Source organism: Pleurodeles waltl, chromosome 11 (assembly GCF_031143425.1).
Source record: "Pleurodeles waltl isolate 20211129_DDA chromosome 11, aPleWal1.hap1.20221129, whole genome shotgun sequence".
Lineage (NCBI taxonomy): Eukaryota > Metazoa > Chordata > Amphibia > Caudata > Salamandridae > Pleurodeles > Pleurodeles waltl.
Window position 1 is genome coordinate 508,599,418 of NC_090450.1, and position 24,761 is coordinate 508,624,178.

Consider the following 24,761-nt stretch of genomic DNA (forward strand, 5'->3'; position numbering starts at 1 on the left):
ATAAAAATGAAACAAAAAAAAAAAAATGGTCCCTGGTGCCTAGAGGTTTCTGCCCCCCCTGGGGGCAGAAAAGGCCTTTTCAAAAAAATGCCCCCCCTGGGAGCGACCCTTGCCCAAGGGGTTGCTCCCTTTTGTCAATTTCAATGAAGAAAAAAAAAAATCCCTGGTGTCTAGTGGGGTTTCAAAAGCCGGATTGCAAGCAATCCGGCTTTTGAAACCCTCGGAGGGACTTCAAAGGGAAGGAAATACTTTTCCTTCCCTTTGAAGCCCCTCCGGGCCTCCCAAGTGATTGAAAAAGAAATGCCTAGGGAGGCCCCTGTGACAAATCAGCGCGCGCTCGCGCTGACGTCACAGGGGGGTTGGGGGGGGTCGGGGGTGGAAGGGGAAGGGATTCCCCGGTCAGCCCTGACCTAGGGGGGTGGGGGGGCGGCCCTCGGGAGGAGCGCTAGCGCTTCTCCCGAGGGAAGCATTCAGGACGTAATGGTTACGTCCATGGCGCCACACGGGCGCTGCCATGGACGTAACCATTACGTCCGTGGCGGGGAAGGGGTTAACGTGTTCCCTTGCAACACCCATGGAACCTAGAGGAATCTGATGCATTCCCAGATTTACAAGTCTGGAAATGCATCAGATTCCTATGCCACTTCAGGGTGGTGTTAGAATGATGCAACAAGGAGAAATATATTTATTTCTCTCTGTTTTTTTCCTCTTTCAATGTGTGCTGCATTCTGCAGCACATATAGATAGAGGAAAACACCTCTTGTGTTTGTTTTGCATCTTTGCACCATGGTGTCAGGGTGCCTGTGTTGGCGCTAGGCAGTAATTTGTGCGTCAATGCAAGGGGAGAGGTCAGAAATGAGTTGTATCTTGTAGATATAGTGCATTCTGTCCTTTCCCAGGGGCAGAGGGCTTCTCAGCAAGGCACTTGTTGCGCCGCCCTGTGCCACGGGCATCGTAAATGAGACCCGTAATTTCTGATTATTATGTGGTGAATAATGTGAATGTAGGCAGTTATTTCCAATTAACTTTGAAATGAGTAACACAACTAACTTTAACTGCATTAAATATGAAAAACAGCATGGACAAATCAAATGTGTATAATTAAAATGGAAATGGTATCAGTAATCCACGGTGGTCCGATTCATGCCAGATTATACATCTGAAATAAACAAGCAGCCAATACTAGTGGGAATATTTTACATTATTTACTAAACTTATCCTAACATTTGACATGCACCCAACCCTCGTTGGGCTGCCTTGGACACCTTTGTATTAAAATCATCAAGGGTTAATGTAAACCCTCTCGTTTTCGAAAACATACAATAATCCTGAAGGCATGTTTTACACAACTGGCTTTCGAGCAGGATTAGTGCTGTTGCTTTAGGGCTTTGTAAATCCACTACGTATAGATTAGTGATTGTTTACAATTGCCGTCTGTTTTTAAAACAGCAGCACCCATGTACCAGGTGTAAAATGTCCTGAAGGATTAATCTGATGCTTAGAAACATTTCCTTAACTAAACAGCTTATAAAATCATGCCTTAGGCCAAAAAGAGGTTCTGTTTTTCTGTTATTAATCTTTTGCTCTAACTTCCTGCCAGACAGTTTAAAATTTACCTTACAGACAGCATTTCATCAAGATTTAAGAACTTTGACGTAAACCGTCTTTATCAGTGGAAATTAAGCGTTTTCCAAAAAAAAAACAATGATAGGATTCAGGCGCAAAACAGAAAGTATTGATATTTTAGATGGGTGTTTTAAATATTATTTGAGGATCATTGTGCTATGGCTGCTCAGATCAGTCATATAAAGGCTAGTCTTTACCAAAGATAAGCATTCAAGGCAGCAGAGTTATATTCTCAAAATGATTCTTCTAGTAAAATGCCTTTAATCAAAGGGCGTCAGCGTGTTTAAAAGAAAGGCACGAAGATGCAGTTCTTCGTTCTTGGTTGCTAAGATATAAAATGTAATTTATTTGTTTTGGAAGACTTTGCAGATATGTATTTTGTCATAAATGACTTATTGGTGTTAATTCGTAGTGTAAAAAGATGTGAAGATAAATCTCTCATCTTGCAAGCACGCGTTAAAAAGACCTTCTGGCAGTGACATTCACGAAGTGTAGTGCCAAATACGCATATGGACTGCCACTCCACAATCCTGTCTCTCTTTTCGTACAGACATCACTCACAAAGCCAACACCACAAGGTCCTACATACAATAAGTGGAACAATGCAGTACGGTTGGCCATGAGTAGGATTGCCACCACAACACTACATGTACTCCAAGCTGGCTACTAGACAACTCCTCACCCTCAAGCAATGAAGCTGATAGCAACAGACAGACCTACACCCAATATGCACAATAAAGATCCGTTGACCATCAAGCACATCATAATGACCACAATGCAGATCATCATTGAATACTTCTATGACGAAAAATCTAGTGGTGTGACGAACCTTGAGGGATCCCTCCTGCAAAGTACATGGCGGGGGCCCCCTTTGGACTCATTCAGGAGCTCTCAGGTCAGGATACTTAGCTGAGGGGAACCCTGGAGCTTGGCCCCCCGCACCACAGGGGCCTCAAGGGCCTTCGTTACATCCCTGAAAAAACCTACTATGACTCTTACCATTCAGAAATGCCAGAATTGTAGAAAAGGTACACCCACACTTTAAAGTGGTGTGAGGCCATAACTATGCTATGAAAACACAGAAATACAACAAAAATGTGTTTATGCAGACATTACATTTTGTTTAGTATATATGGTCCCTGGACTTTGCCCCTTGCATGCAGATGATAGCAATTGTAGTAAATTGCTACTCCCCCTTTGTGTTCCTGATGGCAACATGCATCATATATTGCTGCAGTATAGGGAACAACAGTACTTTCTTATACAAGGGATTTCCGCACTTCCTTCACTCATCTTGGCCACAGGGTTATTTGTCCTGCCCCCAATGAGATGATGACCTAATGCTCATCATCAGGCACCAGAAATGGAGCCTAAAGTGGTTGGAAAAAAAAGCTCACTGGGTGCAGCATGTCCTGGAACTAGCTTTCCCTTGGTTTTCTCATCATGGAGAATGGACCACAGGAAAGGAAATTACCTTTGAAATTACCTTTGAGTTCCCCTAACTACATACCCACCTTAGAATCATGGTAGAGTTCAGATTCCAAAAAAATATCAGCACCAGGCTGCCCAGCCAGTTTCCTTGCAAATATTAAGCAAATGATAAATGAATACTCCTTTGGTGTTAAATTAAGCTTTTTAGTGTATGCAAATGACACCTTCTAAGATTTACTTCAGTGTTTACTTTCTTAAAATGTGTTTTGGTTGGTTGCTATGCCTGATTGCTGAGCTCCTCGAGCGTGAAATGCTTTTTACTTGTGTTTTATAGACGATTTTCAACCTATCACACATTAATTCCTGCAGGTTCCTAAATAGACGAGCCCTAGAAGGCAGCAGCTTCGTCCTCCTTCTGTTACATCTCTATGACCCTTTTTAAAACCTTGGTACCTACCTAGTTTTAGGTGCAAATTCCTAAGTCGGGTGGTACTAGCCCATGCGCTAATTGCTATTTGCCCACATACAGTTGTCATTAATTGGTATTTGCTCACATGTTTATTGCCAAATACATGTTGATGAGCTACTGTTGAGCAAATACACAAAATTGTGTTCAGAGCTCCCTAGAATATAATGTCAGGGTGCAAAAATCAGAACACACTTGTACCTCCCAGCGTGTACGACAACATTCTCATGAGGCTTTACCTGATGAAAACCTGTGGGCAGATAGCCCGCGATAAACAGTTTGCAGACCAGAAAAGAACATTTGTGCAATTAGGGCTTGGTGATTTGCAGCTGACCCTGGTTCAGCACCAAGGCTGAAGTCAGGACCCATGTCTATTATCTAATCAGCTTTGCTTTACTCTCCAGTATATTGACAGGCTTTATCCCTCCCTTACTCACAAACACACCTGATATAAAATGAAATAGGTAACAAAAAACTATGCAGAATTATATCTGGACAATTCCAATTGCCTAAAGTTGAGAAGTGTGGTTTTATACTATGATTGTGCATTTTGTAATAGACCTTTGCTTTACTAATCAGTTTGTGCATCAAAGTTCGAAACAAATCTGTATTTAAATTAATATTGAGTGGAATAATCCAAATACTGCTTGTGTGACTTCACCCTTACAAACCAATTCTACAAATTCAGAAATTCCACCAACATGGTTGGATTTGTGCATTCACTAATTCAGGGTGCCTCATGCTAAAACAGTGGGACATCTTTACCCACAAATCTATGTCTTTAAATATATTTGCAAACCCCTTTTAAACAGTTATCCACCAGTGAAATAGCAAAAAATGCACCCTATCTAAAGGTGGAAATGTAGGTGGAAACCGTTGCATTCAAAAGAGGGTTAGAGGAAGGGTTTCTTCCATAAGGAAAATGTTTTTTCCTTGGAAAAGCATTGAACATTCCATTAAATGTTCAAATCCATATTCCCATCAGATTGCTTTGGTAGGATGTCTACTTTGTGGAATTTCAACAGTCATACACTTTTTTGCTTGAAAGTACCCTGTAAAATACTTTCCATGTTTTTCCTGGAGTATTCCTGGAATTTTATGAGTGTGCCACAAAAGAAGGGAATTTACTCCAACTGTAGAAATATTTTTCCATAAACCATTTTCTGGCTTTTTTTCAAAATGTTTTTGAGAGAAGAGCTAACTGTATTGTATTGTGTTTTCTTGAATATTATCAGAGTAAAATGAACTGACTGAAATGTATGTCAATTCCCTACCTTTCGTTGCATGGTTTCTGGTAATACCTCTTTATAAAATGTCACCAGAAGCAGTGTGACATATTACACAAAAATGATGATCTTTTAATGTGGTAACAGAACTCAATTTTACTTTAACTCATTACCTGCGAACATGTTTGCAAAATTTAAAGAATGGACAAAATGTATCTCCTTTCTCACTTTCTTTTTCTTAGCCCAAAAGTGATTATTAGGAAGTGAGGGAAGAATGACATCACTTTCATACTTTTTACACCCATGTACTAGCTTTAATCTTTACCTTTGTGTCAGTTTACCCAGATGTCTTACCAATGGATTTGAGCTTTTGGAGGGTGGTGGAATTTGGTCCCAAATATGCATCATTAAGAGCTGTAAATGAATTCAGAGTGTCCTGGACGAATTCAACTTTCCCCTTGTCCAATGCTGCTTACCTTTTGTGTAGTTTTTTCTTAACAACATTTAGGAGTGTTAACAATGTTTGATAATTTTAATGTGCATTCGCAATTGTAGAACTGATTGCTTTGTGACATATAACTTAATTTATTATCATGTTCAGATTAAGTTTGGCTGCTGGTAGAGCTACAAGTTCTGTCCAGAGTGAAAACGATGTCCTATTATCATTGTAAGCAAGTATTGCACTGCAGATCCGTTATTACGTAGGGATATTTCAGCTAATTTAAGCTATTCCCTTTTCTATTATTTGTCAATGCTAAATGCATATCTTTCATACTAAAATGACTGTCGGCTATTGTGGTGAGTGAATTTATATAGGTCAAATTATAAGTGAAATTTGACAGTTACAATTTTGAAATATTCACATATTTTAAATGCAGAACCCAGTACAAGATTTATGTGACACTTCGTTTACAAACACTACTATAAAAGCCAAGAACATTGTAACTATTATTACCTGTTACAGTTTTCATATGACATACTGGCATATCTGAATTTATTTTCATGTCTTTTCATCCAGGAATATCCAAGGGTAACGATTGGTGTTTTTATTGAGCAAGCAACTCCATTTCTGGCAGAATTTTTGGAGAAACTGATAACATTAGATTACCCAAAAGATAAACTTAAACTTTTCATTCACAACAGTGTAAGTACCAGCATGTTCTTTATTTTCTAAAAGTGCCTTATTAATAATGTTGATACTACCTCAAGCACAATATATAGCAATATGCCAGAAAGAGAACAAGGGTTGAGTGTGACACTTATGTCCTATGTTAACTGTGGATGACTTTGTACAGACACAACCAACACAATGTTGCTTTATAAACATTCACTTAGTACAGCTTTAAATGAGTGCTGATATTTTTTTTCTTTTATTCAGTATGTGTAATTAATTTTTGCTGGCCTACAATTTCCTCCCATGCCCTGCACAGATTTTTGTTCTTCAACCATTTCTTCATAACAATAACATTATCATCTGTTAGCGGAACAACTGCCTGCTATGAAGCTCTCTGCGCAGAAAGGTCTGACCATTAAATGGGAAAAAATTGATAAGTTTAGTTTTTTTAGAGACCTAATGTTGAATAAAAGGGAAGAGGTCATGATTGCTTTGGGGGAAGACATGCCTCCATATAAAATTGTTGAGGCATTTTCTGCCTTGACAAGGTATATGGCTGACAAATTGCAAAACCCTAGTACCAGTAAAGACAGAGGACCTCGTTTTTGTTCAATCATGCATCTACCTCATCCCTTAAAGACCTAAAGAAAATAACCAACATTTTCCCTCAAAACTGACATGCTATTAAGGCTGCAAGAAGGACATATAAGGATGCACTTGCTGCCAGGATGATCAAAATGAGGGAGAATGCTTGGGATTAGCTAATTGAAGCAAGGGAAAAAAAGATACAAATGCTTTTTGGCAAGTGATTAACTCTCCCCCATTAAATGATAAGGATAAAATTACAATACAGTTATCCCAGCCCAAATATGGGAGGACCACTTCTCTAAAATTGTTATTCCAGAGAATAGTGTTTCCCAGGATGAAATTAATTGTCTTATGGCGATAAGAAATGCCTTGGTGGGTGCAGCTTTCTGTAATACAGTAGATGTAGCCGATGTAATACAGGCAATCAAAGACTGCCCCTCTGACAAAGCTTCAGGCCCTGATAGAATCCCAGCTGACCTATACAAAGTGATGCCAGAACTTTGGAGACCATTGCTTACTAACGTTTTAAGATCTGCTATGATAGGCCCCTTAGTAGATACTTGGAGAGAGGCGATTATTGTACCTATCTTTAAGAAGGGGATAGGGCTGATCCACAAGGTTACCACCCAGGCTCCTTCTTAGATAGCTCAGTTATGATACTAGGCCAAGTGATTGTAAATAAATTAGACAATTGGGCAATGGAGATTAATTGTTTCTCAAAGGTGCAGTATTGGTTCCGCCCAGGGCTGGGTATAGTTGAACAAACTCTCAACCTGACCCTGATAGTTCAGAAATATACGAAGGCCAAAAAAGGCTGTGTACATTTAGCCTTCATGGATCTGTCCTGTGCTTTTGACACAGTTGACAGGGTGAAATTGTGGACTATTTTGATAAATATGGAGGTGGACAAAGATATAATTGTACTACTTAGTAGGTTTCACGCTTGCACCTTGGCACAAGTTTGTTTTACCCAGAAGGGTGATTTACCAGATAAATTTGCCTCCTTGAAAGGGGTAAGACAGGGATGTGTGTTGGCCCTTTTCCTCCTCTACATAAATGGGCTTGAATTTTTTTTTAATGTGTAACAGGGAAGGATTTGCCACTTATTAACAATTCCCCTATGCCAGTTCTCCTTTATGCGGATGATGCTGTACTTATCTCAAGGACAGCAAATTGTCTCCAAATTGTATTAAATGCTTTTAATATGTTTATGGGAAACCTCAGTCTTAAAACTAACAGAACAAAGTAATTTGTTATGAAGAGCGGCCCAAAATTAGCAAAAAGCAAACAATTTGTTCTGGAAGGTGTAGAAATACTCAAGCTTTTAAATTGTACCTATTTGGGGATTCCCATTGACGTAGATTTTAATTGGAAATTTTTTGTAAGTGTTCGTGTAATGCAATTTCAAAGAGCCGTTGATGGTCTTTTTAGATTTTCTAAAAAGCTGGGGCACAAACCAGTTAAAGAGATGTTGATTATTTTTAAAAGCAAATGCTCTTCTATTGCCACATTTGGAGCAGGAGTTTAGGGCTATGCGGACTGCTCCAGACTTCAGGTAGTTGAGAACAAGTTTTTAAGAAGGTTATTAGCAGACCCACAATCTACCGCTGTAAGTTTTTTTCATAAAGAAGTAGGTTTGAGGGGCTTATTGGATTATATAAAACTCAAACCTGTATTGCTATGGTTAAAAATGTGGTCAAATCCTGAAGACCACTTGTGTAGAACAGTGATCCAGAACTGTCTTTCACTATCACGATCGATGGACAAACCTTGGCTAAGATATGTTCATTCTGCTTTATCTCGTCTTGGGGCAGGGGAATTTTTTCTTGCCCTGGACTCTTTAGCGGGACGGGAGATTAACAGGATTAAGAAGACATACTGGCATTCAATTTCTGATTTAAAACCAAATATGGCCACAGCCAGGGATCAGAAGAGGATGCTGCCGCAGCAACTACACCTTATGCTATATTGGGACATTATTACCTCTGAACGTCATAGATTTTTACTTACCAGGCTGCGCCTGAATACTCTACATCACCTAGTTGCATTCCCTACCCGTGGAACTTGGTTTAAGAAACTTCCACCATGCTGCTGTGATGGTAAAACACCCCAAAGCACTTTGCACTTTGTCCTCTTTTGTACCGTCTATATGGCACCTAGAAGAAGGTTTGTACATCCAATTTTTTTATCCAAAGGTATTAGATCTACCTACCTTGCTTTTTCTTATTTATACAACCTGGGAAATGAAGAGATAATACATACTTTGTTAAATTAAATATATGCTGCCTTTGGTATTTAACATTCTTATTAATATTGCTATTTATTGCACATTTGAGAATTTTGTATGTATATATTTGATGTCTTTTATGGTTTTATTTTGAACCAAATAAAGTATTTGATGATGATGATTATGACATTATCATTTAATAAACCATTTCCTCACTACTATTTCACCCTTACAACACTTTCCTCAGCAATTTCTCCTTTCCTAAATTTAGAAATTTAAATTAAATACTTTTGAGTTGCCATTACCTTTTCAAAGTATTTACTGTAAACCTTGTCTTTATTTAGTATTATATTACATTTTCAATGTAATTACATGTTTATAATGTACTGTATTAAATCATCAACAAAAACGTAATGTCTGTATTGAATACATACATTAAATATTTTTGGAAATATGAAAGTAATTAGATCTTGTGAAGTGCTTTACTACAGCTCTCAGACAGGAGCCATGCCTTTGTTTTGTAATGATTTTAAATATTTCACTCATTTCATTATTTTCCATTATCATTATGTTTTTGTTATTTTATTATTTACGTTTCTCTTTGTAATTAAATTCAATTACTACATTAAGTTGCAGGTGCAAATGTAGTCCTTGGTAAATCAATGTTTCGTATTAGAGTAGTTTTTAAAATACAATTCACTGCAAATACTTGTTTTTTTAAATTGAGCAATATTATTAAATGGTGTTCTAGTCAATATCATTAGACACACGCAGACACACACATATTTGTGTGTATGAATGTGTTCTACTGTAATACTTGACCTTTTTTTAAATTGGCAAACAAGGAAATGGTAGATGGGGACAGGGTAATTAATCCTACATGATATAGCTATGAGGAAATCATAGGACGAGCAAATGTTGTGAAAGAAAAGACATATTCTATTTGAGGTTCTTTACATCATAATAAAATGAAATTTTATTTGAATGAATTCATTGCTTTAGGATAGTTTGTTATGGAAAGAATGGTGTAATTTTATAAATTAGACAGTGGAATGCCTTCATGCCCTGCAGTGATGAATTGTGCTATTTTTAGTAACTGACAGCCTCTGTGCTTCACAGTAACCAAATACCATATTTAACTTTTTATTACAGGTAGTGCATCATGAAACTCATATCCAGAAATTTTGGCCACAAGCCAAAAAATCCTTTGCAAAGTTAAAAATTGTCGGTCCTGAAGAGGCAATGACTCAAGCTGAAGCAAGAAATATGGGAATGTAAATATACTATTGTAATGATTATATTGTGTAAATACTCTGGTGTATGACTATTCAAAGGATTTAAAGCTTTAAGTTTTCAAAAGTGCCATTCGTTCAGCTACTCACATAAGTTTATTTTGTTGGATTCCATATTATTTTTATATTAGCAATTTCATGAAAGAGCAACATTTTGCATAGCAAATATTCAATAAATACTGCTTTTTTCAGTCTCTAGAGTATAGTCATAAAATAGTTAGAACAATTATCAACTATTTAGGTACCTAAATGTTGTAAAAGCAGAAGTGGAAAGAAGTCATATGAGGGGCAGCAGATCATCTGATGAGTATCATAGAACAACAAATTTGTAAATATAAATCAGATATCATCATATGGAATCCTTTCACATTTAAAATTTTCTCAAAAGGTGTTCCAGCAGGTTTGATCAGCTACAGAGAAGCTTCTACTTTGCCTCTTATTTTCCTGTGCTTAGTAGGATGTGTGCTAAAGAGCATGCCTTGGAAGATAATTGATTACATATCACATTTACAAATATTATCTAGACACGTCGTTTACCAAAGTAGTATGGGTTAGGGAACAGTGATGTATTAGAATAATATTAGGCATCGTGGTATTTCAAAAACATTTTCAGAACTTTTCCACTACATTGTAGAAGAGTAAAGTCATCCATTTTATGGGCTCCCATTGAGATAGGAACAGGAAGAACCTTTCCTGAAGGTCTATAGGTTATTCTTGAAAAATATCATGTTGTCTTTTGTGGGAGATGCTGTGGTTAAAGAAATTTCAAGATACACATTGTAACAATGTGACAGTTTGAAAAAAGCCTTGGCTCACTGACCCGTAAAGGTTTGAAGTGTGTTTCTGTTCTCAGGACATCAAAAGGAATAAGTATGAGAAATAGTAATGTTTAGGTCATTTAAATGATTTTTATTTGCATATTTGTTAGTCAATTTGCAAACTCATCTAGATTTTACAGTGGCTCAATGAGTCCATTCCATTTTAGATGCCTACTGGAGCATAACACAAAAGTCATCCTTTATAGGATTGTAGACTAAGACCCTCATTTTATTGTAATACCTGTTTGGACCCTCATTTCAAGATGCACTACAATAACAATTCAATGGAAAAGGAGAATTTCCATCTGGATTGGTGTACAAATAATGAGGTACTTTTGAATGAGGTATTACTGCAACTGCAATTCTGAGAACACATTTTGTCTGGTCAAATGTGGTGGGATTTGTATAGGAATGTTTGTGTTTAAACCAGTTCCTTTTGTAATTCAGTGATCCTTAAAGGAACAGTAAACATTCCAAGGTAATTCTGCTTCCTGAAATCACTGATTCCGTGAATTTGGTAATTTTGAGTGATTACTTTTGTAATTGTAAGTGAGTAATTTTTGGGATTATTGATGTAATTGTAATGAGACATTTGGGCTAAACTGGAGTAAAACGCTGTCAGGATGTTCACCAGAAAACAGATAAGTATCTGGGTATTATCAGGAGAATCTGGTGTTGTAACATGTATTCCACTGGTAATTCCTCTTTCTGCTAGGAATAAGTTGTAATGCTTTTCTAATTCTGGTGTGAAATGACCGAGTGTGGATTCCCACATCTCCCATGATGACAGCCTGAACATACGCTTCTGTGATCTGTAAGTAATTTTGAAGTCACAGCTCTTAGTCCCATCAGGGTTCTTAGGAAATTGAAACAATTATTATTTGGAGCATTGTGAAATGAAACAATCTTCACTAGGAAGTGCAAAAACAATTTACTTGCACCAGATTTACTTAACACTGGTTGCAAAAAATGTTTAGGTCCAGTGTAGAATTTTACAATGTGACCTGTGAAGTAATATGTCAGTCCATAAAATTCCATTTCGGAGTGGATGGTACTCTGGCCTACTTCATGAATATTAATGAGATAGGTTGCAAATTGGGATTTGCTAGGGTCAGCAGACTAATACGTTTATTTTCCCCTTTAAAATAAAGTGAACCTTTTTTTTAAAGTGCAGTTTATTTTTTTCTTAAATACAATAGTGCTTCATTTTAAAGAAGAGTGTTTACTACAGTGTATCTGAGAGCTTGCATTGATCCCCTGAACCACAGCCTACTCTCCAACAAATGGTTATCCAACAATGGTTATTCTCAAATGGTTAGGGTCCGAAGAGGATCCCCATCCCTTTGGCAAATGGCTTACCACTCTAAATCAGTTTTGTTTCTTTCAATTAGTACAGACAAATACTGGTCAAAAAACATCAATATATCACATACTAATTTGGTATTTGTAATGGACACCTACAACATGTCCCTTACAACTACTGAATCAGTGTGAAGTTTCAAACCCATTTTAGGAGTCAGTCAAATTTTACAGATCCCTAAAGTATTTTATCTACATATTAAAAAATGATTTTGTGATCGTAAATAGCGATGCATACTGTTGCAACCAAAAAAACATTTAGCATATTTGGCCCCAATGTCTCCAGAATAGTCTTTCTCCTACCAATTTGAAAACCAGTAGAAGTTGGAATTTAGCAGAGTGCAATTATTGTACAACTGCTTGTTTGCTACTTTATCCAAGTCCTGTTTGTATGCCTTGCAGTTGTATCAATTTCTTCTACTGAGTGCAGGTGCCCAGCTGCCTGATGAGAACAATAAAAAGTCACTCTCACAAACCAATAAAGTTAAATTATCTTTCACAACAATTTCTAACAAATCATCATTATTTTACTACACCGTTTTTTTTAATAGAAAATATTAAAACCTGATGTGTTTCTAATCAAAATAGTGTCTTTCTACAGCGATCTTAGTCTTTTCTCTACACCGAAGATATTCTGCACATTTGCAACTGTTTACATTAGGAAAGCTTGCCAAAATATTGAAAGGAATGCTTTGGGTTTCTACTGAAGGTTGTTTGGATTTTCGAAAATAAATGAGCCCCATATAGTTAAGATGCTTAACATCAGTCATGAAGCTGTAACGCAGGCCTTTGTGAAGCAATTGAAAATTACAAACGTTTCCCAATTCCCCAGGTTTTGTATTTGATTAGCAGTGAAGGCTGGTAATTTTAGGAGGGGGGCAGATGAGACACACATACACATACACACTCGCTTACATTAATTCATTCACAGATGCACTCACACAGATCCATTCACAACACTCATTATCAAATATTAAAACATACACGCATGCACCAAACATTCATTTAAAAAAAGAAATGCACACATCTGCAGCTCAGCCTCGGAGATCTTAGTTGGGCTGAGACCTCTGCCTTCCCTCATTGACTGACCTTAGGTCACCCAATGAGGGAATACAGCAGTCTCAACCTCGCCACAGAGTGAAATGGGGTGAGTAAGACAGCTGACCCCACCCCTCTCTGTTACAATGTGTCACTGATTGACACTCGGCATTGGACACTTCAGAGTTTAAGGCTGAAGTACCCAGGTTTGAGGAAAAGAGTGACATGCCCACAGGAGCTGTGACCTCCTCAGCCCAGGAAAGTTCAGCTCAGGCAGCCAGGAGCCTGCGCAAATAGCGCATGTCTAGCTCCTGGCTGCCAGACCTTAAAATGAAGAGTGTCTGTCAGGCTGACCTCTTCTCTGCATGAAAGACACTCTTGTTGAGGGGCCAAAGGTGAGGGGGCATGGCCCCTCACCCCCAAAGGACAGGCGTGGCTGTTGATTGGAGTCCATAAGTAAACATAATTCTAAGTATGTTAAAAGCTACATTTAAAAATAAAAGATGCCATTGGGTGGAGTAAATAGTAGTTACTTAAAAATGTTTTTTTTATCCATATAAATAAAGAGGGGGACTAGGAGCAATTAAAGTCTAGCATACATGCTCCTGAATTACAAATACTCCCATTCCCCATCCTGTTATCCATAACCACAAGAAAGGATCAATTTTATAAAGTTGAGTTATAAATGGCCATTTCCACTATGGTTGGTTAGAATTATAGTTGAAGTGTCCTATAAAGTTCTTTCAAGTTTCAATTAGTCAAGATAATTTAATTTTCCCCTTCAGATTTCAGATTAACTATGAATATTAAAATTAGCTTTTTATTTGTAAACATTCTTTTATTTTGTTAAACTTATATTTATAAAATACTTATGGCGGTTTTCAAGCAGCCCCCGTTATCCATTGGACTGTTATTGTGTCATTCCCATTTTTATTCTGCCCTTTATAGCATGGGGCTGTGTGTCTGTCCACTTCAGCCATTGTCTAACTTCCCTGTGAGTGACAGCATTCTGCCCTTTCATAAAGAGCACATCAACACACACATTAGTTCCCTTAATAAACGAGGACTACTATAGCAGTTTGTGCTTCGTTAGAGCAAAAATATTTTTGCTTTTGGCTAATGAATTTTTTACATTGACAAGGGCCCAGCAGCTTCCACAACAATACAGTTTTGCAAAAAAACATAAAAACAACAAACATTCACAAAACCAAAAGGCTGGGGGGAAGTGTCAGACATACTGACTTTGCCAATGCGTGGTTGAAGAGTTATAGCCCATAATTCAGTGGTGATTTTCTATCTCTTCATCCCTGACATATTATTTACATTCCATAGAATGCTAGTATGTGAGCTACATTGTCTACTACATTTTTAAATTAGAATGCAAGCAAGACCTGTGAATAATGAAAGATAATCCCATCCTTTGGTGTCCATAATGCATTTTGATACATGTGACCGTTCATGATGTCCTACAATCCTAAACCTAAAATAAACATTTACCTTAGTATAAAGCTACCTGTGATATTAACTAGCAGTGTAGCACACACCATAAACTGAGCTATCACTGCTAATATGTCGTGGGAATATTGAAATTATTTATATTTACCAACTTCAAAATAATCAGAAGTTGAGTACTCTCTGCCAAAACCACGCCTGCAGAGCAGTTGTTAAGCCCTAGGAGCTATCTCGACAGCACTGTAAGGCTTAATGCGGATCAATACTGTATCAGTAGGTGAATTGTACACGCATTGTGTTCGTCAGGTGTACTCTCAAACTTATAGCATTATCACTAATTTCATCTTCCTCTGCATTGCAGGGATCTCTGTCGCCAGGAGAAGAAATGTGAGTTTTATTTCAGCATTGATTCGGATGTTGTGCTGACGAATCCACAGACGTTAAAAATATTAATTGAGAAAAATAGGTATGTCTTCATATTACAAACTATTTCTAAGCAAATATCTGTGTTTGCATGCTTGTTTACGGAACAAATGCCAAAATGGAGTGTATAGATACAAAAATGGATAATGCCACAAAAGTATAGATTTATGCCTCCATTTTTGTTGTATTACTCATTGGTGGAATTTACAAGGCTGGTAGATATATATTGCTGGGGAAACTGGACACATGCTTTTCAGCCCTAGGTCTATGACTGTGGATTGACTGCTCTTATTGCAGAGAAACACAGTCATAGGGTTATGGGAAATGTGCAAATATATTTATTTTTCTCTGTGTTAAATACATGTGTGCAGAAAACACTTGCCCGTGCACCTCCACATTAAATTGGGGTCTTTGAGGCACTTCCCAGCATTTAGTGAACTATGTACACATACGGCCAGATTTACAAGGCCATAGCTCCTCCTTGTGCCACATTAGCATCATTTTTTTATGCTAATGTGGTTCCACGAAACAAAAATCACTGCACCATATCTACAAAGTGGTGCAATGCATGCATTGCACCACTTTGCGACTCCTTGTGCCACATTATGCCTGCGCCAGACATAATGTATGCATGGGGAGGTTCCGATGTTAGGAGGCCTGCAAAAATGGTGCAATGAAATCTACAAGATTTTTAGCCATTTTTGGTGTCATTTTTAATGCCTGCTCAAAGCAGGCGTTAAAAGGACGCTTCCATTGAGGTCAATAAGCCTCCTTGCACTTTGCCGCACTAGCATAACAGTTTTTGATGCTAGTGCAGCAAAGTGCCACAATAGCATAAAAAATGTTGACGCCATTGGCCTAATGTGCACCATAGTGCGCCGTATTGTAAATACGGCACACCCATGGTGTCGTTAGGTGGCGGGGGCACAAGAAATCTGATGCATCAGTACTGATGCACCAGATTCTGGAAATTTGAGCCACTGTTTTTAACTGTATGTTTAGTATAGGCTCATTGCAAGTGTTAGTGGATGGCTACAGTGCAGCACCTTTGTGGGTGTTCTAACAAGAGCAATGGCCTCATGAGAACCTCCTCAATTGGAACCCTCATTTTCCCACACAAATAGATCACATACTAGAGTGGAAGACACGGATAACAGTCAGGAATTCCTTACTGGCACGGAACAAATGTCTTCTTCTGAAACCGAATTATCTATTTAAGTGGGTGTTTTGGTGACAATGTTTGATGATCTGAGTTTGCTGGGTATTTCATAAGAGTAACATGGAAGGGCAGGATCTTTTAGACCTGATCAGAGGCCTATCTCACCCCTCGCTCACACTTCTCACTCATGAGACACCTGGTAATACAGCCCATCAACTAGCTCTGTTCCAGTCGAATATGCATAATCCATCTTTTATAGTGCTCGATATCGCACTTCTATTGTGCCCTTGGTGCAACAAATATAACAAAAAGTCAATTGTATTCATTGCAGAAGACCGTCGTTCAATGATGTATTTAGCACACTATAGTATTTTTCATTAGTGAACTATCTGCCATATCTGCATACCACAGTCTGCATATCAGAAGGATTATTTCAATCTATTAAGAACAAAATAGACCATACTAAAATGATTGTCTCCCTGGCACAATGATGTATTGGTTCATGCCACAATGACAAGGGAGCCATAAATTGGGCAGTGTGTGGAGCAAGGCAGTTTAGGCAGAGCCCTTGAAGGGTCATCCCCTTCAGAGCATTTAATTATTATAAATGTATAGGCAAAACGGGCCTAAGGGTATGTTGAATATTCTATGCCAAAACTGAGTGATGAATAGTTGTGGGTAACCCCGAACCTGAGGTGGCCATGCACAAATATCTGTGGGTTCATGTTCAAGAAATGATGCCTGGATATACTACATACCTTAATATCCTTGGTAAACCTAGTTATGCAAATCTTTATGCTGAAACTACAGTCTAGAATAACCACATACACTGAATGTTATACATTGTACATTTGTGTTGCATTTCATGTAGAATGTAAAATGTGTTGCTCTTTGTATTTAGGTATTTTAACATTACTGGCCTTTTTAGCTTAACTCCACATTGACTTGCTTTAAGTTCAGGAAAAGAAGACTGACATAAGGATAAAATAATCCATTAGACTTGCTAGTACTGTAAAATATGATGGTATATTGGGAAGTTTTTTGTTTCCTTTATTTACAGAAAAATAATTGCCCCTCTTGTGACACGTCATGGAAAGCTGTGGTCGAACTTCTGGGGAGCCTTAAGTCCTGATGGGTACTACGCCCGGTCTGAAGATTATGTGGATATTGTCCAGGGGAACCGAAAGTAAGTTATTCACTGTAGTAGACTGAGCTAAGATGGCACTAGCTAGGTGTGACTGATTAAAGTCCTTGGTTTCAGAAAGGGTTGTGAAAATACCAAACTGTAGAAGCATAGCTGCGCATTTGATTAAGGGTTAAGCGCCCTTTACTAGCTAATTAATGAAATACATGCAGATGACCTGGCAAAATATTATTCAGCACAAGGTTTTAAGGCCTTCAACACCTAAGGTGCACTGGAAATGTTTTTCTTTTTTAAATGCAGATTAGCACTTCGTCTATGTATACTTGGCTATATGAACACAATTTTATAAATGCGTACGATATGGAGGCTGCCTCGATCTGCCATGGTTGTGAGTTCCAAATGCAGATATCAGTGCAGAAAACACGAAGTGCAGGAGGTGATACAAGAATGTGAGAAGCTCTTTTGTGTGATAGAAGCCAGACAGTGAGTGATTCACTTAGTGGATTATTTAAAATCTCAAGTAGCCACTATTTAATGTGATGTAATCTTTCACTAGACTTACGCCACCTTAATAGTTCCTGACCGCATAATGTTATTCTTTAAAAACATTTAGGACTATCTCATGGTACTTAAGATGAATTAATTTGTGAACAATAAAAGAGAAGGAAATTGTTAAAAGAGCCCATGAATACCAAATAGCTTCTGTTAGTGCATCTGACCTTAATAAGTAAACTTACAAGGGGACGCAAATAGGTCGATGAACCTTTTGTCTTGCAATTAAGATGTTCTTACTATAGTTCCAGTACATAATCACTAATCAATATACAGTAATCAATAATCATTAGTAATCAGTAACATCAATAATCAATGCAGTCAATAATGTTCACGCACCATGACCTTTCAGCTATGAACAGCCACACCTTTAGTAAAGTTTAGAATATTTATTTCCCTATATTAGCAATGCTAAGGTCATGTAGATTAGTCTCAATATCAAATGAAACACATACAGAAACAATACTAGTTGTCCAAAACGGCAGAAGAAATGTAATCTAATCAGAGCTTGAACTACAACGCATTCTAAAGTTATGGTGCAAATCAATAGCAAAGCCATCTGGGTCAATGTTATGACGTTCAGAAAGTTTAGCAGAAAATGTCATCAAGAATTAGTCCCTTTTATTATTATTCATTTGTGAGATTCCTTAACTAACATCAGGTTAGCATCAGCATGTTGGGCTTCATGCATGCAAAACAATTTAGTAACACAAATTTGGAAGAACATCTTACTATGGCTCTATCAAAACAGCGCAGTTGGTACCTGGAAAGAAAAAGCAAATATGCATGTTAATCACAATTTGGATATACCTATCCTCAGGGTGGATCAGCAAAGCAGAATCAGTCTTCGTCCTCAGGCCATCAGTTGATTAGCAAGGCATCAGGATTCAGCAACAGAATATAGGAAAGGAAAGTCTTTAGCATTTAAGTTAAGCACGTCTCTTGTCAAGACACATAAGAAAATAGTAACCTCTCGGTCAGGAAAATGGGCAGTAATGGCGAATGTCTCAGAAGGACTGTCTTCTCTCTGCGCACTCTTGTTAAGTCAAAACTGTTAAAACTACCCCCCGCCCCCAAATCCCTATTGGTCAGTTAATCGTATGTTCACACTCTGACCAATAACACTAAAATCCCAAATCTATGAATTCTAATATTACTCTGTTCACATGTCATTGATTGGTTTGTCTTGCGATGTCCTCATCATCCGGCTTGTCAGGTAACAATATTGTTGCAGCTTCTACTCTAGTCAGTATCTTCATTGTTCTTGTCCTGGGAAAGTCAGTCTCACACACATTACACATAAAATGTTGCATTAGCAGGAACATCATCTCCTAACAGTCGATTCACACGAGAAGCTTCTGTTATGAACACATTTAAGCAATACAATAGAAATTCACAGTTTAACTTTCTTGGTCAGCTATTTTATTAAACACTAAGAAATACAGCTTTTACATGAGGCCTGGCACGGGGGCCAAGACACTCGCTAAGTTAAGGCCCACAATTAATAAAGCTAAAGCTTACTGCATAACCCTTAATTTGACATATTACTACATTAGTCTAACATATAGTCAACATTTCATATTATTAAATCATTGATTAGTACATTTCAATAACATGGGTGGCCATTCTTCGTGATCACATCTTCAAATGCATGCATTATTTTCTATGTTATGATATTTTCTACATAAACTTCTTGAATGAGTTGGAACATCATTCTAAGTTTCAGCAGCCTGAACTCTGTAGGGTTGACTGCTGCTTCAAACTTTCTGAAACTTCAGCAGCTAAAGTAGACAGTTGCTAGCTGACCGAAGAATGCAGCTGTGCTCTTAACATCGGAAGTTATTCACTAAAATGCCCAACATGATTTTAAATGTGATAGGGTGATGCATTGGCTGACAATAAATATGAACAGGCCCAGGTATTATGCACTTATATCTATCACTCCTAGTCATGAACCTTGCAACCACATTTTACAAATGCTGCAGGTAGGGCTTGAAGATTTTTGGTAGTTTCAATTAAGACAATTACAAATATTCAACTTAGACAGGACCACAGCCCTTATCACAAATTTGTGTTTCAAATCTGGAAGGTTGATACGGGGAACGCAATACAATACTGCTGCCCCAATTTTAGAGCAAACACCTGGCCTTCCAAAGGAAGATGTTCATGTACCTTGCAACTGGTGCAGATATATGGCAGGCTGTTGACAGGCTGGACCACAAAAACGCAGGAAACCACAGATGGTATTCATCACGTTGGCATTTAACTTTACAAAGTTGTGCTGAAATTGGTCAGTGTTGGCTGCATGATAACCTTTTGGTTAGACTGCCACAGTGGGATTGTCAAATGCTATTAACTGAATAAATCTGAGTATCATCAATCTAGGTGAAGAAGCATCTCCCAAAGGTAAATCTTAATTTGGACATTGAAATTGAAGTGTTGTCCCCCGTGACAAATCCTTGGGCACAACCTGAGTTATTCCTTTGAAAGCCGGGGATAAAGAGCCTGTAGCCACTTCCTTGGACAATTTATTCATTAAAGATTATATGAATCCCAATACATTTCTCCCTAAACCCACTTCTACTGCTTACCTCGAGTAGCAGCTCCGCTAACTATGCCAAATGCAGCAAATATATAATTGAGTAAGACAGCAGAGATACCACCCTCATATGCTGCTTTGTGAACAAGTTAGAGCTTCCTTCTTTGTCAGACCTGACAAGCAGAATTGAAGCAATAAGTGTTCTATAAGAATCCTTTCAGGGAAAACTTTGCCAGGTAAGCTAGAAATGTCTTGAATAGTTCTTATTTTCATTGGCTCAAGGATGATTTCTCCATGTGAGGTATTCTAATCAACTTCCTAAAGGCACCTGAGATGAGACCTAAACTCAATTAGTTTTAGTTGTATATTATTAATAATGGGCCAGTGGTTTGGAATTTTCCTCAAGATTTTCCTGTGATGGATGTCAAGAGGAGAACCATTTCTGCACTTCTCTCAAATTCTTGAAATAATCCACATTAAAGGAGAAAGAAGGTCCAGCAATTGAAGGATGGGGCTGTGCCATAGAAGTGTTACACCTATATCCTTACAGAAAGGAAGCAAAACATTGCAGTGCCAGAGACTACGGAGCAAGCCCACATAGTCCATGATACATTTCCTCTAGGGACTCAGTTGTCTGCAATAACTAAACCTGACAATACGGTACATTTGTGCAATGTCAATAAATTATGGGATCCTGAGGGGATGGACATGTATGACTCCCAGGTTTTTATTGCTGCACATAGTACTGGTGAACATGCAGAATTTTGAGAAGACACAAAGGCCCTTCAAATTCAAAGAACTGAGCAGCCTACCCTTGTTTAAAACTCCATTAACACATTTCCTCTTTTCACATGCAGGCTGCAGTCAATAAGGTGAAACCAACTGTCCATACTGGCCAATGGTCATGACTTTTTCCAAGCTCTGAAATTCCTTGATTGTTTGCTTTGGAACAAACATCAGCCATTGTGAGGCAGATAATCAATCAGATCGTTGTTTCTATTACTTAATTAGCTATGCATCTATATAACATGGTAATCATATGTACAAAGACAGTTGAAAATTGAAAATATAATCTATATCATTTTATGGAAAATGTATTATGTTGCATTGTTCTATTATTAACTTCGAATGTTTCTCCATTTTAAATTCAGCCTCCGTCCAGTCCCGATGTGAGTGGTATTAATGCCTTAATGTGGTTCAGTTTTTTTCACTGAACATAAAAATCATGTACAACAGTATTTTATGTTTTGGAAGTCGTTATGATAATCTTTGTTTTCTGTTTCATTAAAATCACCTACTCCTCACTAGTTTACATGTTCTTTGTCTACAGAAATTTCCAGAATAGCATGCTCCAGGAATTTGGTGTGATTAATTAATTATATTCTCTTTGTAAATGTTGCTTGGTGGTGTACGGCAGTACAGAAATATGCCGTTTACTTACTACTTAGCTGCGTAGGCCTGGCTATAACACTACTCCTACCACCATTACCCCATGTGCCTCTTGCCTCAGGTTCGCTACATTCAAATTTCCAAATATTACAATGTGTGCCTCAACAACTTTTGGCATCATTTCTAAAATCTATAATTGTGTTGTTTTTGTAGGTACATTTCTAGTGACTTGCATAGACCTTGCTAAGGTACTTATGTCACCCTTCTCTAAGTGAACACGACAGTTCTGATCTGGTTGGCCTCAAATTATTAAAATAGTGATTAATCTGGCAGTACATATTATCCTTAGCCTTAAAACCTGTCAAAAGATCTGTAGATTACTGATGTCAGTACAATTTGGAACTACAACCTTGAAGTATTAAAGCCATTCACCCGTAGCTTTCTTGCCCTTATCTCTGCCACATTTGTTAAATGATAATACATAGAAGGCCCTTTTTTGTGCAATTTTAATCAGTAGTAATTTTTGCTTATCAGTCTGTATAGAAAAGACAGGGATTGCTTCAGTACGTGCTGCTCTTGGAAAGTGAGTAGTTGAACATGAGGAGGGGAACTGAGGGAAGATGAAAGAAGGAATCCAAATGTAACTTTGATTACTCCAAACTTTGATCCTGCTATGTAAAGTTTAAATGTCTGAAACACTGCACATCCAAATTATGTTTGTCCATTATCAAAATGCATAGCACACATGAAAATCGGAGGACTTTGCTTTTATAACCACTGTTTAAATCATAGCTTGCATAGTAAGCCTGACTAAGATCAGTAACTTTTTCCCTACATTTTGATATGTAGTGAGGCCTTCTAATCAGGCAAATTCATTACATCTGAAATCTGAGCTTTTGAGCTTTTTGCACAGCTTCCTCTTGGCTTCAGAATTTATTAGACGATAGAGGAAATATGCGAAATGTTTAGTAAAACGTGTTATTAAATATGTCATGTGAATGACTGTAGTGAGCTGTATTCACACTTATGCTGCCACTGATATCACTGCCATCTCTCAGTGTATATAAAAAAAAATGCTATATTTTCATGTCTGCTGATTCCTTTTGTTTTGTAGGGGGCTGTGGAATGTCCCATACATGGCCAATGTTTACTTGATAAAAGGCCAGACTCTCCGATCAGAAATGAAAGAAAGGAACCAATTTATGCTGGATAGACTAGATCCAGATATGGCACTCTGTAAAAATGCCAGAGAAACGGTAAGGTGCATGATCTAAGGATTTATGTAGTGATTTTGCTCTTTTAGTACTAAATAGTGTCATTCGTGATGGCAAACATCATGTCATGTCTCGATAGTGCCCCCTTTAATTCTTTTCAATGTTTTTGAATTGCATCGCGTGTCAAAGTATTTCAAAGTGGTACTGACATAATTTGAGTTTCTATTATTACAGTTGCTTTAATACATTTCTTGAATTTGTCAGTACAATTCCATTATAGTTACTGCCTTTTGCCTGTAGGTTTTCTAAAATGGCGAACATTTGCCAACTTCTGGAATGCTTGGAAGTGTGGCAAAGATATTAAAAGTGTGTGAAAAAAAATCCTTTAAAATGTAGGTTTTGCACAGGCGTGCCTTCCTAAAAGGTATGTTTTTCTGGCGAATTCCCTTCCAAAATAAACGTTTGTCAGAAAAATCACCTGCAAATATTTTTGCAGGAAATGTACCCCACATGAGGTGTACGAAAATTTGGCAAACGTTTGAACTTTGTAGAGCTCAATACTTCATAAATTTTACAAAAATGTCAAATTTAGAACCTTTTCTCTGGTGGAATTTTAATTTTGGGTACCCCTTTCCTGCATAATTGGTCAAGTTATATTCTCTCTGACCTTACATGCAAATATAAAACACCAAACTAACAAAAGAAAGAAAGGTTACAGTGACTGTACATGCAACATTAACATAGGATTAACATCTGGTAATTTAGATACCAATGACAGCAGCAGTCAACGCTTTCCATGAGTTGCACAAGGTGCACAACGTTTTACTCTTTTCCTTCTGTGGAAGTAGTTCGCAAGTTGATGCTGTTTTATTTGCGTAACTATAGTCAATGATGTCAATATTTGAACCACAGCATGACTGTGCAGTTAAAACAGTTTGCTTGACTCTGGTTTTTACAATGGATTGCAACTTGACCTTTAAATTAGTAGTTCCGGGTACATGTGTAACGGATACAAGAGTCCTGTTAGTACTGTTCAGCAATCTTTCTTCCTCCCCTGTCAGCTAAGCCCCTGCAATGTTCTTATGTTTAAAATGAGAACTGCAGTTGAACCTGAATTGTCAGAAATAAAAAGAAAAATATATTTTAGAAAGAAAAGGTGAGTAGTCACCTTGTGTCAAGGCATTGGCAGGACTTTCCTTAATTCAAAGGCAAGAGGAGATAGCTATTTCTTTGTGTTGCTTGTGAGATGGTGGGACAATCATACACTTTGCTGCAAGAAACTGATGGTACAAAAATGATGTAATTCTGCAACAGTACATTTATAAAATAAGTTATGATTCCTTACAGTGACTGAGATTGTGGACAAACTGTCTAAAAATCAACTAATATTTGCACTACAGACCCAGTGATGATTCCTGAGGTTGTGAATGGTGAAACATTCATATTCTCTGTAGTCAGCCTTGCAGCACCCGTTGGCAGTAACAGGTCTAGAGCTCGCCCCCCACGTCCGTAGCACCACCCAGCTGTCTCGTGCCCCTGGCCCCCGCCCACGCTGCTGCTAGCGTGTTCGAGGCCCTGGTAAGCCTCTCTTGACCCGTGTGCCGCTTTTCGCCGTCTGTAAGTGCTTTTTCCTATTTTTCAGCGCCTTGCCTCCTAGCGCTTCTGCCCCCGTTGTGCCCCTCTGATTGCTGTACCCCGATTGTA

At 37.9% G+C, this 24,761-nt stretch overlaps 1 protein-coding gene across 2 annotated transcripts in view; it reads left to right on the forward strand.

Annotated features, from left to right (window-relative positions):
* Positions 1-24,761, forward strand: part of PLOD2 (procollagen-lysine,2-oxoglutarate 5-dioxygenase 2) — a 353,254-nt gene that overhangs the window by 278,174 nt on the left and 50,319 nt on the right. For both annotated transcript variants that reach the window (XM_069213902.1, XM_069213901.1), the window contains exons 9-13: positions 5,768-5,893; positions 9,831-9,952; positions 14,999-15,103; positions 17,280-17,405; positions 22,958-23,099. In XM_069213902.1, coding sequence (XP_069070003.1) covers positions 5,768-5,893; positions 9,831-9,952; positions 14,999-15,103; positions 17,280-17,405; positions 22,958-23,099 — 621 coding nt within the window. The remainder of the gene's footprint in view (positions 1-5,767; positions 5,894-9,830; positions 9,953-14,998; positions 15,104-17,279; positions 17,406-22,957; positions 23,100-24,761) is intronic.